At 40.5% G+C, this 19,128-nt stretch overlaps 1 protein-coding gene across 7 annotated transcripts in view; it reads right to left on the bottom strand.

The window, feature by feature from the left end:
• Positions 1-19,128, bottom strand: part of MEGF11 (multiple EGF like domains 11) — a 236,177-nt gene that overhangs the window by 11,330 nt on the left and 205,719 nt on the right. For 6 of the 7 annotated variants that reach the window (XM_075207608.1, XM_075207614.1, XM_075207612.1 and 3 more), the window contains 4 exons: positions 9,748-9,876; positions 9,226-9,354; positions 8,899-9,132; positions 3,714-3,770 (listed from right to left, as the gene is read on the bottom strand). In XM_075207608.1, the coding sequence (XP_075063709.1) occupies positions 3,714-3,770; positions 8,899-9,132; positions 9,226-9,354; positions 9,748-9,876 (549 nt within the window). The remainder of the gene's footprint in view (positions 1-3,713; positions 3,771-8,898; positions 9,133-9,225; positions 9,355-9,747; positions 9,877-19,128) is intronic. The other variant, XM_075207613.1, reaches the window with a different exon arrangement.

The following is a 19,128-nucleotide window of genomic DNA, read 5'->3' as shown; positions in this document are numbered from 1 at the left end:
AGGGGCACAGATATCTGTTCTCTATCCCATTGTGACAAATCAGATGTTTCATTTCACTTTCTATACTATATTAGAAAAATGATAATAGAATTTTATGCTTGATATGGAATACAGCACATTTTTGCAGTTACTTCTGTGCCGGCTTTCCTAAATGTCCCCCGTGAAAACATTATTAGGTTTGTACTTTACTTACCATAAGTCACTGCACCATTGACAAGCCCTGGACATTTATTAGGACATGACTTGCCAGTGTTGAAGGACTTTGGTGACAAGCTAAGTGTATTATTCTACATATCTAAAACCTCTAGAGTAAAGCAATAAAGTACACTATTAAATCAACTATAAATAGCATCCTGGCAACGCCAATGCCAGTAACCAAGCACATGTCAGACCTTAGACCTGAATATTATCGGGGAGTGTCATGCATCCACCAGTTTCAATTAAACCTTTAACCCAGGATCTTCAATTTTTAAGGAGTGTGTTGAATAGGATCTGTGCATCTTAATGTGTTCAATCTTCGCTCCTGTTTGCCCATGATGTCCCCAGTTGTGAAGTAGGCGGAGATAGAACAACCTGTAGCCAATCGGATCATTGAAATGTTCCCAAGAACAGGAAATGAATGAGCTTTTATGGTAGAAGACAAAGACCCTGATCACTCCTGATTGTTAGTGTGGGTATGGCAGTATGTGACAGGGGCAGTGCCATGATGTGAGGAGGGGGTGTAACAGAGCAGGAAGCCACACACTGAGAGTCAGTGGAAGGAGCACAAACAGAATAGAGACTCCTATCAAACTGGTTTCTAAATTTGTACTAATCCTACATGGTGATCCTCTTTAGTGTGGTCTGGAAAGTGCTCTCAATGATGTGAGGTCCATGGAAAGTGAAAACAAAAACATAGGTTAAAAGGTAAAAAATGGACCACTGAGGAAGCCACAGACACTGGTAAACACACATGTGACACTGAATCATGTGTGATTGCCTCCCTCTCTTATTTCAGTTACTAGTATATTTTTAACCTCAAAACATAATTTATTAGCCCCTTTTAACTTTAGCCTATATTTATGTTTTTACTTTTTATAGACCTCACTTCCACGAGAACACCATCAGATAACACTATACAGGATGAGCACTCCAAAATCAAAGGACTAAGTATTACTTTACTATTCCATAGATGGAGAAGCTGTTGTAGCAGCACCACTACTATAAAGCATGTAAAGTAAAAAAAAACACTCAAAGCTAACGCATACCTGACAAAGTATATAAATCCTATCAAATGGATGCAGAAAAACTGGTGTGAAATCTGTATGACCTGTTTATTGAGGGGTAGGGGTATTTGTATCTTATTTTTTCTATAACTGTAGTCTTCATGGAAATAGTATACTGCCTGCATTGCATTACAAACTAATAACTTTTGGACTTTCAATTGTTTTTCCCAAAGTATCGTGCTCCTATCACTCTGTGCTGCCAGGATCTCTGGCACTAATGAGAGGCTCTGAAGCTGCATCCAGATGGATGTTTGTTTCTAGCGGACCTCCTTCAGATATGCTCCTAAAATGTTGTTGGAAAAGACCAGCATTGTGTCCTTGAAAGATACTTTTGAGAATTCTCTAATAAAATGTAAATGTTGGATATAAAAAGGAAAATACTTCTGTGGTACCCCAAAGCCCTGTTGAACAGCACAGAGGAGTGCATAAACGCTTTTAAAACGCAGGGCTACAAGGGGTTAATTGTGCTCCCGAAAACTTGTGCCCAGGAGTGATTGACAGGAGGAGGATGAAGGCCCTGATTGGCTGGGGGAGTATTTTGTCATTACTATTGAGCTGAAGGGGTCAGTGGCGCTGTGTCTTACCGAAACTATCCTTACCGCATTCTCAATAAAACCAAGTTGTTTGACCAATCCTTGTCCCTTTCATTGAAGTATTTATCTCCTGACCACCGGATATCCAAACAAAAAAGAACCTGACTCGTGTCTGGAGGACAAGGTAAGGGAAGGATTCCCATCAGTACTCCACCACCACACTTCACTGAGGCATAATAACAAAAACTGGTGCATAGGATGTGAAAGAGGTGCTATAGCCATGGGTAAATTTGTTATATGAAATTAATTAAAACCTGACTTTATGATAATTATATATGTATAATTTTTTTACATTTTGGTATACTGGTGGTGGGTTGCATGAACACGTTCACTATATCAACCAATCAGATTCCGTGATTTGCAGTTATTCTTTCACGTGTATTTTTTGTAAATCCCATACATTTCTATGTAATGATGTTTCACCTATAACGTGAGTACATTAACCTCCTATGGGCAATTACAAATTGTGATCGCTGTTGAAGTACGACCAGCTTGAACTATATACCTCATCCTCTTATTCAGAATATAAAAGCGCCCCATTAGGAAACATTTTAAAACGCAAGGCACTGGTCAATGCATTATATTGAAGCGGTCCACTAACCCAATAGTGAACTCAAGCTTACCAGATTGGAGAGGGTAAATAGTTCTACCAGAGGAGGGGATTTTAAGAAACACTGTTGCACAGAGAGATTGCCTGGATGCACATATTAGGTACATGGTATAGCAAGAGTCATGTTATGCTAATGACGCAGTGACTATACATACTGTATAAATACATATACAGTACATATGACCAATTCAGAGTAACACTGTAATTAAGTGACCCTATATATGGGTGTTAACTTTTTTATGTTCACTATGGGCAGCACGGTGGCTAAGTGGTTAGCACTTCTGCCTCACAGCACTGGGGTCATGAGTTCAATTCCCAACCAAGGCCTTATCTGTGTGGAGTTTGTATGTTCTCCCTGTGTTTGTGTGGGTTTCCTCCGGGTGATCTGGTTTCCTCCCACACTCCAAAAACATATTAGTAGGTTAATTGGCTGCTATCTAAATTGACCCTAGTGTGTGTGTTAGACTGTAAGCCCAATGGGGCAGGGAATTAGTGGTGCTTTATAAATAAATGGTAGTAATAATAATAATACCTGTATCTGTATATGATATGCAGTATGTGTGTACACTGTAGTATGTGTTATATGCATACAGTAGGACCTTCTAACTTACAGATGTCAGTAGTGTCATTGGCTAAACATCAAAGTAACGGTGGGGAGAAGGGATTATCGTGAGAGGTATTGAATAATTCAATATTTGCTGTGAATAACCCTGTCCACAGGTGCTGTTAGTTATTCTGATATTGATCCTCGTACCCAAACTGCCAGTGTGATAGGCGGCCAAAATCGCTTTCAGATTTTCAAACCTATGGGTATATTATATTATATAAATATCATTTTATCTGACAATAGTATTAGCTTTGTAGGATCTCCTACAGACACAAAATATAGTCACAATACATGGACAATATAATTAGTGACAGGGTAGCAATAAGCGGGTTAATAGGAGGCGATACTGGAGATACACACTAAGAAGTATTATATAGAGCTGCTACATAGAATAGGATGAGGGTTATAGAAAGAGGTTGTGTAGGAAACACAATTGTTCTGGGGTAATTATAGGATGTCATGTGTCATGTATGCATTATACTGACTAATATCATTTCTACAGAAAATTCTACACTGATTTGAATTTTACTTCAAGTAAAAAATATTTTATATTTTTAAAGCAATCAGCCGTACAACACATTCATTGCTTTTACGGTTACATAGCGGGATAGTTACTTGCTCTCCACTCTGGGTCCTACCTTTGAAGCCATTTTCCATTATGTATGTGTTCTGACGTCTGTCGGTCCCACTGGCACCTGCAACAATGTACAAGACACGGTGCTCACTCAAGAGACAAACTAGTTATTAAAACACAAGATAATTAGCTCCTGTACATAAGATAATTAGTCCTGTAGTCACCTGGCCTGATCAGTCTGCAGTGAAAGTGATCAGAAAGTCTTGGCTTCCACTGACTGCAGGACAACACATCCTAATCTACATTCCAGCTTTTATCAATCAACCAAACAGAGTGTTCCCAACACTGGAATTTTTTGATCTTATAAGGGTCCTGGACAGTAGGTTCACATGAAAAGAGATGTTGCATATATAGTCCATTTAATAAACAATAGATCTTGTGATGGCATGGCCTTACCCTACTACACAGATCAACCAACCTGCGGTTTTTCTGGATGCTAGCAATTCGTCATCACTGGCTACTCACACTAGCGCTAAACCTGACACTCACCAACTGTTCACCAACATGGTGCCCATAGGTGTAGAAGGGTAATTGCTGCAACCACCCAGTTACTTCACTGGCACTTGGAACCACTTATGCTTCTGGGTGGTGTGTGCAGCTGATGCAGCACCTCTTTGCTGGTTGCTCTGGATAAATCCTCTTGAACACTTTCAATGGATCTGGACTGCTGGCTTCAAAGGAGGACAGCCAGGGGACATCATAAATGGACAGCTTTATTCTTTTTCTGTATAACTCCCACCCCCAAACTTACTTCCAGGACTAAGTCCCAAAGTCTTGCACCACCGGCAAATCCCTCTAGGAGGCAAAGCGCCTTCCGATTGAACATTTGGCAGTTTTTGGAGGCACACCAGCACTGCTGCCTTCCAGTTCCTAACTCAGGGATTGGAACTCAGCAGCCAAACACCACCAGGCCCTCTCCACCGAGGGGATCTCCGAAAATCGGTACAGGAGCTGAGGCATCACAATTTGGCCGGACCCCCTGACTTCAAGTGTAGTGTTTCTCTTTTTTTTAAATACATTGATAAATATGAACTTATGTATTTGTAAAAATTGACACTTTACAAGGATGTTAAATAGTGAAACACTTTCCTAAAGCAAGGGCAGGTAGAGAGCAATAGTGGGACCTAACCACACATCTGTTAACAAACATTAGCAGCTGGAGCTTCCTAAGAGAATAGCAGTAGGGCAAACTCTACATTACTAAAAGGTGCTATAAATATGACACACTGTAGTTCCTGGAGAGGGAAACATAAAGACGACGTGGAACAGAGACAATGGATTGTAATGATCTGACATCATCCTGAATACTCTGGACTCTGTCTTATGTAAATTGCATTTCCTGGTCACATGACATTTATATATATCGAGGGCTGTGCATTACTGAGGTGAATAATAAACTTTAAACAACTAACAATGCATCATAGATATTCATTACTAAGCTGTGTAAAGACACTGTATCTGGGTTAAGGCCCTTTACATAACTAGCAAAAGTCCAATGCAGTATACTCGCCTCTATTCTCTTTCTGACTTCAGTATGACAATTCATATATTGTAATAAGCGTTTTGTTTGTTTCTATGGTGCTGTTTTGGGTATGTGAATCTGAAAACCCCTTTGCTGACGTGCATGGGACAGTATCCATACACTCCTGACTGCAAGAGTGAGGACTGAATCAGCGAGTGAGAGAGAGAATACTTGTCCCTACTCCTCTCATGCTCCCAGTCACCATGTTACAGTGTTTGCAGGAAGAAAGACAGGTGTCTCATGTCACCCTACGCTCTTCCCTGTAATCAATTATTGCAGATCGGACACAGGATAGAAGCTAGCTGGGCTCCAGAAGGAAATGTGAGAACCTCACCTCTGCATCATTCAGCAGAGCATGAGTGAGCAACAGACATGCAGACTTGCCCGGAGTGGTTTAGGGGAGCCATACCCAGATGCAAAGCTAGTGATATCTAAATTACTGATACGTCAGTTTCTGTTTGTGTAGAAACTCAAAATACAATGCTGTCTAATAGATTGTATGTGTAGTTTTTCAACTATATGGAATGGGTAGATAAACAATAAGATAACTTGGTGTACTTCTAGAGTAAGGAGCTCTTATTGCAAGTGAATTGTGTCTCTGCCACCTCCCAGCATGCTTTGCCAGCCTGCCGCTGGAGCCAAACCCTAGCTACAATAACTGCTTGTCTATATATTATCAAGAGGTGTTAATATCTTAAAATGATAATCTGTAGCCAGGGCAGAGTCAGGAGCAATAACTTTTTAAAGGTGTGTTTTGCTATTAGGTTTTTTGTTACATTATAAACCTGCTTTTGTGGCCTGTACAAAGACAACATTATAGTGCTAGCAGGAAATCCCATGAAAGGTAAGTATGGAATAAAAGCTGTAATAAAAGGAATAATAAAAAAAATATAAGGGCTGGGATAAAGCGGAATAGCTGTAAGATTATACGAGTACATATCCCAATAATAGCCGAGATGGAGTGGTCATTAAGAACAAGCCTTGTTGACAGCAATTAAGAAGATGATTAAGCTGTTAGAGAGGTAATTAATTGGGGTTACATCTCAGGGACACAGTGGTATAGAGAGTGGTAGAACAAACTCAATGATTGTACAACTCAGCAAATCTACTAAAATCATATCCAAGCCAGGTTTTGTTAAAACATGAATCACAAGTCAGTAAAGTACAGCAATATTACAAATAACTTAACAGCTGGTGTGGCACCCCAGATGTTGTGCCCATCGTTTAAACTTCCTAAGAGGGAGACGATAGATAAAGTGGCTGCTGCATTACAAAGCCTGAATGTTCTATACATTGTCACTGCTACATATGGAGGACACATGGAACTGTGTCTCCGCAAAAGTGTCAGTGGCAGAGGCTGGCCTAGTTACAGGGTTAAAGGGGAATTGAAAGACCAATACTAAAATACAAAATCAGACTAACTGTATTTCTCACAATGATCTGAATCTACTCTTCCAATATGCAGAAAATAGACAAATTCAAAATATGAAAGAATGAAAATAACCTGCCAATGGGATTACAGACAGAAAGTGTTTCCTCTGTGTCTCTCAGCACGTGTCAGTTCCTCCTGCTGTCAATGCATCAAGTAAGAGACTTCATACTGGGGGTTATTGAAATGAACCTGTTATCAGGCTTTTGTGTGTTTTTTTTTGTTTTTTTTTTTACATATTATAAGTCCCCAATTGCCTGACTCTGCTTCCGAGTAAAGCTTATACTGAAGTATACTCTCTCACAGTAATGTACGCCGTGAGCATAGCGCAGTCTGACGTTCTACTTGGAAGGTGAGACAAGGAAGTAGCATACTGAGGAGTAAGGTGTTACTAGAAGGTGCAATTTTTCACTTTGACAAAACCATGTTGTGCTGCAAGAGAGGTAAATTTACGTGCAGACAGATTTGACAGTCAGAATGGTGAGGGCGGCGTTTCCTAACTCAACTTTAAATCTCAGTGTAAAAAAGTATTTGTAAGGGGTATTTCTAAATACAATTCCACAGGTGTTTAAAAAAAGTGTAAAAAACATATTTAGAAAAACTAGTGTCCCTAAACCTGCACAATGTGCCTGTTCTATGCACGGTTTGATCTGGTCTACAACAAGGACTAACTGTGCTAGTCTCTGAGTCACAGGCACTATTTATCTTTCCTAAATATTGTGCCAGACTTTCCACGGATAAGCTCAATCCATTTTTTGATGACGCTCTACACCCCCTTTTGCGATGAATATTCCCTGCACACTGAGCCGTATCAATATGATGTTTAATAGAGTGGAGTTAGAGTAAATAATTTCATTTACATAATAGTTAATATTCTCTTAGTGTACATGGTGTTATGACAAAATAGGAGTTTAGCTTGTTGGGCACCTGTTTTAGTTCAAACTGTGGTTCATACTGCCTGGAATGTAGTGTGTCTGCCATCTATGTATGTATTTTATACCAGGATTGGTGCCAAGTGAGGTTACACTCTGCTACTATTGTGTAAACATTCAGGTGATTTATTTATCCCATGTCGAGGCACCGGGAAGGTCAGGGGCAATACATAGGGCGAACAGGGCTAAACATTATTCCGGTATCCTCACAGGTGCTGCCCCGGACAGCTAAACTACAACATATCTGTTTAGAAGTGTGGATTATTTCTGTATGTCTGTATTACTTGTTACAAACTGGAATCCAAGGAAGTGTATTAAAGAACAACAGTTTTTTTATTTTTAATACACAATTTGACAATAATAATGTATATCAAAAGAACATAGATTACATTATTTGCCAGGTCCGTCATATTCTGACACATGCAACCTGGCAATGTGACACACAAATGTGTTCACATTAGTTGGGGACAACCTCCTTAGGGCATGACATGCCAATGTGCATCCAAACCATACTTGCATGCTCTCCTAGAATTTCCGGGAAGCCATCCCTGACTCTCGGAAGAGTAGACACCATTCCGGATCCCAGGGAGGCAGGGCTAAATGATTTCATTCACATCATTAAACCCGCTCCCCTCTTCTATGCAATGCTGTGTCTCAGCATTACTTAGCAGCGCATGTGGTAAAATGTTGACCTATTAGACTTAAACAGCAATAAATAGGACATGTTCATTTCCAAATAATATACAGCACAATGTGCTTAGAAAGCCCATGTTTACTACTGTCTATGTAGGCCAATGGGTCGAGGTACATTTCAAAGAAACGAATGAAGAAAAAAATAAAAAGAATGCTTTTGTGTACAAGCCCATAGAAAGAAAACTAATCTAGTCTACAACTCAATAGTTGTAGAAAATTTTTAGGACATCAAAAAGTCTAAATATCAGGTTAATCTAATATAAAAGGGAATCTTCCCTAGCACTTTTAATATGAGCCAAGACAGAACCTAGCTGTGTGGTCGTCCACTCTTAAGCACCTTATGGTCCTGAATACAGTTATACAGTATATATACAATAAAATATGACTGGTCCATTGCTTAACACATTGTTCATCTTGCACCAATTCCCTCATTTCCTATCAGACCATAAGCTATTGCAAGCAGGGCTCTTTCTGCATTTGTCTCTGTAGTGTAACCATTTATTGCTTGTTGTATCTGCCCATACTTTGTATGTAAAAGATAGTAAAAATACAATCTTGTAAAAATAAGACAAAGAAGCCACTGTCAGGACGTAGAAAATCCCGACAAACTCACCTGACAGAGAGTAGTCTGTACTTGTCATGCGCATGGCCGGAGTGTAAGAAACGTTGGGCATGTCGTGATCCTTGTCCTTTTGTCTCTGCCGGTACCACAAGAAGAGCCCCAACAATGTCATGATGATCAGCAAGAGAACAATCACCCCGATGATGGCACCCGCAGAATGTCGTTCAGAGCCGTGCGCTGGGCTGATTTTAGTGTAAGGATTCAGTTCCTCCATCATCAAAGCAGCTGAAAAAAGACACAAAAATATAGAAAATAAGTACAATAAATAATCCAAGTAGGCAGAGCACACGATGACAACCGCCATCAACCAGCTCTCACCTTGGTCACAGCGGATGCCCTTGAAGCCAGGGTTGCAGTAGCAGGTGCCTGTAACATGATCACAAGTGGCGTTGTTCAAACACTCGCACATCTGCCGGCAGCCATATCCAAAGGTCCCTGGCGGGCATTCTGCAGAGAAACACAAAGATACCATTGAGTGACAGGATAGAAGGAGGGGACACAAACACCAGCCTGCCTATAGATATACATTCTGCCGCTTATGTTGCTGTGGTGCTCTGCCAACAGAAGGAGCACTGACTATCTGTGAAATACTTCAACTCTCCATTAATACTTACAAAAAAGTACATTTCTATATATAACTGGGTTATAAGTTCTTGCAGCATAGTGCGTATATGACAGTCATATTTCTGTTTGCAATTAGATCCTTGTTAGGTGGATTGTACCACTTCTTGCGATAGGGGGGTGAGACAGACAGACACAGAACAGGACACTGTTCAATGCAACCTGCAGGCTGGCTTTAAATGTTCCTGAAGAGCAGGACACTGAGGACAGGTCACTTACTCTGCTCGCAGTGTTTGCCTGTGAATCCTGTTCTACATGTGCACTGCCCAGTGATGTGGTCACAGTCGGCTCCATTATGGCATTGACAGACATTGGCACAGTCCTTTCCATAAAAGGCTGATGGGCATCCTGCAGAATCAGAATAACATCACCAAACACCCAGTGACAGACAGGGGGCGATCAAGAGTCCCCACTAACACTGATTTCTTACAAGTAAACATATACTATTGCAGTTATCAGCACTCAAGCTTTATAGTTTATACAAATGGGATGCATCAGCAATGTGAATATGTAGTAGTAGCAGAGGGAGGATAGTGGAAGTAATACTCAGCGATCGAAAAAGGATCAACATTTTGATCCCCGACAGGAATAACAACAAATGTACTATGTGGAGTGCACCCATCTGCTACTAATATATATCTATATCTAACCTAATAGGAAATACATATCATATTAAGTCATTTAAAACTACCTCTTATCCATTTTTGTGTTTTAGGATGTATTTTGAATCACGTTAATTCTATTGTACCTCATTCCTAAGGTTGAATACCAGACATACAGGAAAGTTAAGGAAACAAAGTCACATTCAGATCATATTCGAATTTGCACCCTGCATACAAATAATGAGTTGGAGCAGGGCTTTAAACCTCTGGTTCTCAACAGGTCATGTTTTGGGGATTTCCATTGGTGGGAACAGTTGTTATAATTACTGATATAGTCCCAGAGATTTAATGACCGACCTGTGCCCGAGTACAGATCTTCCCATAACATCACCTGTTACTACTGGAGGTGGGAAGGACTGGGATGAGTAGGGGTTCCCATCTCAGAGGACATAGCAATACAGGTCTTCAGCATATTAGTACTTGTCAGGGGTGGGATCACCACAGGTCTGCATTGGTGCTCAGAGGCTGAAAGGGTCAAACTTACAATAGCACTTTTCTCACATATAAATATCTATTTGGTTATCAGGGACCTGTTAGAAACCAACTGCTCTCCTTCATGCCTGGAAACCTCCCTCACACCATTCACAGGCCCTGGGTTACTATGCAAGGTGTCCATAGCTAGTTGCAGCACTAGCAGATGCCATCTACTGATTGTCACATGGAAATACAGGAGCAGCCGTAGTCACCGGGGATGTGAGAAAACAAATGTAAAATATACTGTCTGGGAGATATGATGGTATAGCAGAGGGTGACCATCCTTCACAAGCCCTTGAATGTTTCGACACATCACTAGTCCATGCCACTGCTTTTGCACTTTTAAGTGACAGAGCAGAGGACTGCGGGTGGACCGCTATTAGAGTGTTGCACCCGTGCTCTAAGCTACTGGTGTGGTGACCTTAATGATCTTAGGTGAAAATACTGTACATGTGGATACCACTATGTCTTGACTTTCTTTCACATTTTATTTACATTTGCTATGTTGCTAAGTGCAAGATAATGATTCCTGTTATCAGCGTTTTGAGCGTGATTGCAGTGTCCTTGAATGAGATTACTAACAGGAAGTTAGCTGCACTATTATATATATATATATATATATATATATATATATATATATATATTTATATCATATAATATAAACCCCAGATCGCTACTGGATTTCAATTATCTTCAGTCCTGAAAATCTTCTGACATTTAAATTTATTATTTGTATCTTACGTTCAGTTGCCCATAATGCAGGATGGAAAATTATGGCAGATGAACCAGCTCTTCATGTGCAAAATATACCAAAATGTGACATAAAGATGCAGAGTACATGTCCTCTAACTTTACAGCCTTCATACGGGTAAACATATGGGTACACAGCTACACGTACTGAGACCTCTTCATGCATAAATCAATCTGGGTCATGTCTATCCCTTGGACATTGTCTACTACTAGCAGCATAGACCTAATTACCATTTGCAGTAGAGCACACTCATTGTTTTTCATTATGGTAATAACGTTATTTCCTTTTCTGTGCAGCTCAGCTGGGAAGGTTGTGCTTTGAACACAAGCTATAATAATAACATTACTGAGCACAGGCTGCATTAGAGGCTCTTTCTAACAACAAAGTCACGTAACTGACTTGGGACTGCCCACAAAAAAATCAGAGCATGTTTGGCAGCTGCAGTCTGTGGTACGTTATACTTATCTGTAGGTAGCCGTGGTGTTGTGTCTAAGCTAGGGGTAAGAGGGGGTGACGTTGTGAGTTAAGAGATAGTTTGCTGTCAGGGTTCAGAGAACTGAGGTAGGTGATTAGAATAGATTGTAGGTTGTTTTCTGAACCCTGATAACAAACTTTCTCTTACCTCACAATATCACATACTTCTCTTTAGTTGGCCTCCAGGAGATCATGGAGAGAGGGTGTGGGGGGAGGGCGGGGTGAGGTGAATCACATCATTTTGGCCAAATTGACATGATTCACCACCAATCGCTTCATTTTGGCTATCAATTTGCAGGATGTGGGAGACTTGCCTGCTCTTCCGGAAGTCCGGGAGATCTACCCGGAATTCAAGAGTCTCAAGGACATTCCTAGCTCGGCACACACGGAACGAATCAGTTCTATGGACTACGTTCCCACCACCATACCTATCCCATATGGACCACAGTTGATACAGCAAACCACAACAGGCAGTGTCTGCAGCACACACATCACCACTCACACCAGCCAATATCTGAGGACACCACCTGCAATGTTGCTATCCCATCAGGTGGTGGCAGTAATGTGAGAAGTACTGTATGGATATGTGTTTGTGTACTGTATGGATCATTGTTAATGGTTTTACAACAGTGTATATGCAGGTACATGAGTTCACTTAAATGCAGATGACCAAGATGTAAGGGATAAAACTATTTTCTACTTTGAGACTATGAGATACTGTGGAAAATTCATAATCCCAGTTCTATTCATAGACTATAAAATAAGCGAAATGTAAACTTACAAGTACAGTGCGGAATGTTAAAGCAAAATCGTAACATAAATAAAAATAGTGTAATAAGATAGGCACCCCTTCTCCCTAGAGAATTAAACACACATAGCACAATGAAATGATTGTCTCTTATTTTAATGGAGGATCTATAACATGAAGGTAACTTTGCACTTATGTATGGGTCCGTGCCAATCTGTGCAATGTATGTGTGTTTTTTCCAAATGAGAAAGGCATGAAACTAAAAATAGTTCAAATAATCACCATTGAGTCAGTACACAGTACTGATTGCATTTACTGCAAGAGACATGTTTAGAAGACATTCTAAAGGAATCTCAATGCGTCCAGTAACTGCCTGTGCTTCAGTTCTTTACAGAAAATGTACCAAATCTCGTTGGTTTGTATATAACCTAATACCTTATGAGTGTCTGCGTATTGCTAATTTGCAGGCTGTAAAGCTTAGTATATATAAGACAATCTACTAGCAATAAGAAACCATTCCTGTTGGCAAAGTGATTTGGCTTGCGCTATCGCTGTGTAAGCAATATGATAAAACGTTGTTTGTCCAACATTTTTAAAATACCAATAGTCAAAAGATAGTGGCATAACAAACAGGAGCAGATTAAGAATTTCTGAGAGGATGATTATGCACCTAGTACAGCATAATTGAAGATCATAGAGGAAAAATCCCATTTTCATCAGTGACATCAACTTTTACCTTTCGGTAATTCACATTTTTATATATGCGCAGTGTACATATAATGTACATACATGTTATAGGAGTCCTGCCCTAGCCTAGTCTACAAAATACATTGTATAGTAAAAATAAAAAAGTCTTAGTGGAAGTGGTTGTCACCCGGTGGTTGCAAGTGGTATTGCGATATTGGTATTTTTAAACTGGCTTGGTTGGCATCTTTTTGACAACATTTTGTGAGGTGGGTAGAATCTATGCACTGATATTTCTGTAATACCCCTGGAATATGCCAGTAATCAAAATTATTTTAATAGCATTTGTTGTAAGATGGAGTAAAACATAAAAAACTGCTATAACTTAATAAACAAACACAGTCATAAAAATATTTATCATAAAAAAAAACAGTTTACTGTATGTTTTTTTTCCAGATCCTAATCTGTCCCCAAGAGTGGGGTGTTAATTCTGGTATAAACTAGGATACACAAGTGTAAAAATACAAGATACACATTTTAGTTACTTTGGCCAAATTTCCAGAATTCTTCAGTCTCCTCATTATTCACTTTAGCGGTTACAAAAGTATTGTGTAGCCATAAATCCTTAAACGTTACCCTCTAACTGCTTTAGTCAATAAATGAATTAACTATGGTGACACACCACAAGAAATACAGATGCAAAAAGAAGCGTTTACAAAGCGTGAAATAGTCACTGCCTAAAAGCTGCTTCTGCACATTTGTGACATAATCCACTTTTGAGCTCTTGAGCCTGATAGTACATTATTATTATCCTTTATTTATATAGCACCAGCCTATTTCATAGCATTGTACAAAGAATAGTTATTTAGTCACATCAATTCCTGTCCCAGCAGAGCTTACAATCTAATTTCCCTGTCAAAGTCACTAGTCAGGCACCCAGTGAAAGCCATACAAACACGCGGAGAACATATTAATTATTGGTCGTGTTTGGAACCAAGCACAAAACTCCAACAAGACATGGCAGTATTGCTACCCACTGTGCCATTGTGCCTCCTGCAGGGGCGCACGCAGGGGGGTGTTTCTGGTTCTCCAGAAACCCCTCCCCTCCGCCAACGAACGAGGGCTAAACACTGTCCCTACCAGCAGCACTGTACTGTACAGCAGCCGTGACGCTGACAAAGAAGCGTCCGCGGCGGTGCGCTCTCTCTAGATTTTTTTTTTGGGGGGGTGGGCCAGGGGGGAACCCACCCTTAAAAATCCTGCGTTTGCCCCTGTCCTGAGCATGCAAAGATGGGGGGATTGCAGATATGCACAGAATTTTAGTAGACGATAGAAGGATTGGAGCAGGTCATACATGGTCAACCAGGAAGACATATATGATGCACTTGTCATGTTCAAAAGACTGGATCTAGCATGGCGATATTTGATGGAACCAATGTCTGTGAGGCATAGCAGACAGGCTGGATTTTTACATCTACTTGAAGGATAGATAAACAGTCATTTTAATTGTGAGGGTCTGCTTAGTGTCAGGCAAACAAAACTCAGCGTGAAAATATGCACATAGGGAAGTCATTAAAAGACTAAAACTGACAAATCACATGTATGAACGCAACACAGCTCCTTTGTCTCGCTGTTGTTCAATCAAAATATGGAGAGTCATCTGGGAAACTTGTTATAAGTTAGAGAACCGAACACACCCGAACTTAGCAGATACAAGTACCGAGCCGAGCCGGCTCGATATTTTCGCGCGCCCTCGGAATTGAAAACGAGGCAAAACGTCATTGTTACGTCGTCGGATCTCAAGAGTTTTGGATTCTATAAGTACCGCCCTCCGCAGCGATCCAGCACCATTTCACAGAAGGCCATAGAAGGGGTAGCACAGTTCTTGGCAGTCTGTAGAGCAGTTGGGCAGCGCTATAGGTAGAAAAGAAAGAGAAGGGGTAGCAGTGTTTTTCAAAGTCGCCAGTGACATTCAGGAGAGCTCCAATGCTCCATTGCTAATTGTCATTGCTGAAATAGAATTAATAGTTCTGGCAGGCTTGGTCTTCTGAATTTGCAGTCAAATTGTACGGTGTTATTATAGGTTACGCACAAAGAGGAGAGCTCCATTGCTCCATTGCTAATTGTCATTGCTGAATTTGAAATACCAGGGCTAGCAGGCTTGGTCTTCTGAATTTGCAGTCAAATTGTAGTGTTATCAAAATGAATTCACAGTAGTACACAGAAGAGCAGGAGCACCAAGCAGCTGCTGGCACCAGTCATGATGATAGTAATCCCTCTACATTATCTGCTAAAGCCTATGTTAAAGTGCATAGTGTTTGTAAGTCAGGGAAACAAAAATATAAAAAAACACCTTTCACCGTGGTCAAGAAAAAAAGACCTGTAATCCAGGCAAAGTTACCTGCAGAAAAAAAAATGCCAACATGCCATTCTACACACGCAGTGGAAAGGAAAGAATGAGGCCTTCGCCTTTCTCTATGAGTGCTAGTTCTGCAACGGTCACTGAGGCATCTTCTTGTAAGGTCAGTCGTGACCAAGCAAGACCCTGTCATTCGGATTTCAAAAGTGGTGTCCAAATACTTTTACGTGTAAAAGCCGAGCTGGAAGAAAACAGTAAAGCATTAGAGGAAAATGTATGTTCAGATTCAGAAATGTCACAAATCCCTGAGGAGAGTCTATCCATGAGTGCTATGTGTAATCCTGACCTTTTTGATAGTATACCCATAAAGAAGGCCCATTTCAACATTTCTGCAGATGTGTGCATGAACAGCCCAAGTGTAGCCGGTCATACACAAATTGAGGATGCCACTTTGGAATTTCAACAGGACGAGGGAGATATTTGTGGGCGCTGATGAGGATGATGTTGTTTGTGTAAGTCCTGCCCCAGTGGAAGCAGTTCTTGCACGTGATAAGAAGAAGGCCATTGTCATGCCTGGGCATAAGACCAAAAAATCCACCTCTGATGTGTGGAATTATTTTTACCCAAATCCTAACAACAGTTGTATAGTCATTTGAAGCATTTGTAAAGCCACAGTAATGTAAGCATGGATGTCTAAATAGACGTGTATATGCATTACCTTTCACTTTGCTGCTGTTTCATCAGTATTTGCACAAAGTGTTTGAAATCTGCACTTTACGTCAAAGGTACCTAACAATATTGTAATTTTTTGGGAATTGGGGCTGAATCGAAGCTCAGGGATGAACTTGCTTTTTGCTGTGAATTACAATGGCTCTTTTTAGTGCATTGTCTGGCACCCTGGATTGGTCTGGGGCAGATAAAAGCACGCATCCTGGGGGTTAAGGCTCATTGCCATGTATTAGCTGTAGAATTACCACAGTTATCCAAGGAATGGGTAGCGCGAACAAATGAACCATAACTGGTTTCATGATCCAAGGACAATTCCATCTTGCACCACTTTTCTTTTCTGCCACTACTGTGTGCCAATGTTTCCTAGATGTGCTAGGAACTGTCGTGTGTTTGAGTCATTGCTCTGTCGCTTAGCAACCAGCCAGGTCGCTGCAGTCTTTGTTTGAAAGTGTATGAAAATAATATTGTGACCTGTGAGATAGTCAAAATTGACTGCAAATGACTTCAAATTAGTGTTATTGAGGTTAATAATAATGTAAGGAGAAAAAAAGCAAAAATATGTGATTTTAGCAAAAAAAAAAAAATCGGGATCCAAAACCAAAACACACAAGGGCGTTTTTGCCTAAACCAAAACCAAAACACGAAGTTAATCTAGATCCAAAATCAAAACCAAAACCAGAACACGGATTTCAGTGAACACTTTATTATAAATACAGGCAGCCAAGTGGTTAGACATCACTTAGTATGGTGTACATGGGGTAGCTCACAGGCAGGTCTTCTAAAGGGGCTGCAATTTCATCTCACAGCAGAAAATCCCAGACAAATATACATATTTTATGGGAGTGCACACAAGGTGCGAAAACAGCGAAAGGGATCCCTTCTGGTGATGCACACATGAACAACTTCTTGCTTTATACTTTGCTTTATTGTTAGGATGGCAGTGTAATTGACAACATAAAGTTCCACACACTTTCTCGTGACCCCAATGCTAAACTAACAGAGACCAGCTCCCTAGACACCGGCCACTATCTGGCATTGGTCAACCTGAACAACTGAAAAATACAGGTTTAAATAATTTAAACTCCTCCAACAGCTCTGGCTTGATGGACAGGTGACTATCACCTGGTATTTATAAAGGAGTTCTCATCAGGTGCTCTGCTTGATTAGACTCACTGCAGACACCCCGAAAAGAGATAACGCGAAAGTACTTCAAAATATGTAAGTTAATCAAACCCTATACTATTAATTTGTCACACAGATGTCCTCCACCTGTAGTTCTTTAAGCTAGGTGCACTGCTGTACAAATGTGTAATTCTGTCTGCAAGACTGCCCTGCAGACGGTCAGCTAAATACCCGACTCCTCTCTTGGAGGCCTGTAGCAAACCACTCCCTTTGTCACAAAACAAACCTGATGTTTTAGATTATACTTGTCACAAGTGGTGCCCACAGCATATATTTGCATGTTTCAAACCTCAATATAACACTGGACCCACAAACATATAATTCATACTGGCCGACTTTTCAGACCTGAGCTCATGATGTGACGGGGAGTAGGGGAGGGGTGACGCCATTGCCATTTGTTGCGTCACCACAAATGTCACGGCATTCTTTTAGCAGGGAGCGGAGCCCCAGCTCCATCTTGGTCTGGGAGGATGCCTACTCTTCAAGGAGGACTCGCCAAAATTCAGGAGCCTTTCAGAAATTCCGGGATAGTAGGTAAGTATGAGATAATTACAGGTTACCAATTGTAATTTGATGTGCGTGTATCCTGCAAAGTTGTCCTTTGTTTTGTTTTTCTTCTGTAAGTACTACGTGCCCTCTGCTTTGTAACATACGGCCCCATCTGCATGCAGACGACAGGGGCACTCTGCCTTCTGTACACCCTGACGCATGTACTCCTCTTCCACCTGGACTAGTGCAGCCATTTAGTATGCGACCCCCTATCTAACCAATCTTACACCCTACAGACCTTTCAATTTAGCGGTTATATACTGTTCATTTTACAGAAAACTGTTTGAATTTTAGATTTTCTTGCTCAACAAATCCCATATATATTATTCAAGGCATTGATTTAGGCTGTACAGAAATTCAATGTGACACTAGTATTATTGAGTAGTTAATAAAAAAAAACGCATACTGACATTGACTTTTACAGGTACTCTATGTTGATGTAAACTGTGAATGAGAAAATGCCCTAAAGAAACACAATAAACACCAACAGGGGGTAGTAAGTCCATAATGGCTAAACTCCAAATCTGGAGACAGAAAAACACTTGGCTTCTACCTGCTCCTTCCTATAGTCTAACAAACTATTCAAAGTACAAAGGGGACTTAGTGCTACTGTATTCCAAAGCATAACAACACAGTTTTGCTAAGCAGACCTGAGACATGTTTTAAAACATATATTGGACACTGAACAGTAAAGCTGGGTAAACAGCTATGCAATCATACTTCAGATCCAATGTCTAACGATTTTACAAACGACTGAAAGTCCCGTTGAGCATGCCAATATTCATGCGTACACACCTACTCAATTTACCTTCAGATCTGGGATGTTCATTTCTTATAACCACGGCCTGACAAGTAATTGTTTCTCAGTTGATTGTGATTTTTAGGAAGTTTATAAAACCAAATCAACAGATGCAATGTGTTTTAGTCAGGGCCATCTTTTCCAATGGGCACGATGGGCAGCTGCCCGGGGGCCCCACAGGCAAGGGGG

The sequence above is a fragment of the Mixophyes fleayi genome, chromosome 4, assembly GCF_038048845.1.
Source record: "Mixophyes fleayi isolate aMixFle1 chromosome 4, aMixFle1.hap1, whole genome shotgun sequence".
NCBI classification, from domain to species: domain Eukaryota; kingdom Metazoa; phylum Chordata; class Amphibia; order Anura; family Limnodynastidae; genus Mixophyes; species Mixophyes fleayi.
Note: the sequence above shows the minus strand (reverse complement) of the source record. Positions and strands in the feature narration are given on the sequence as shown.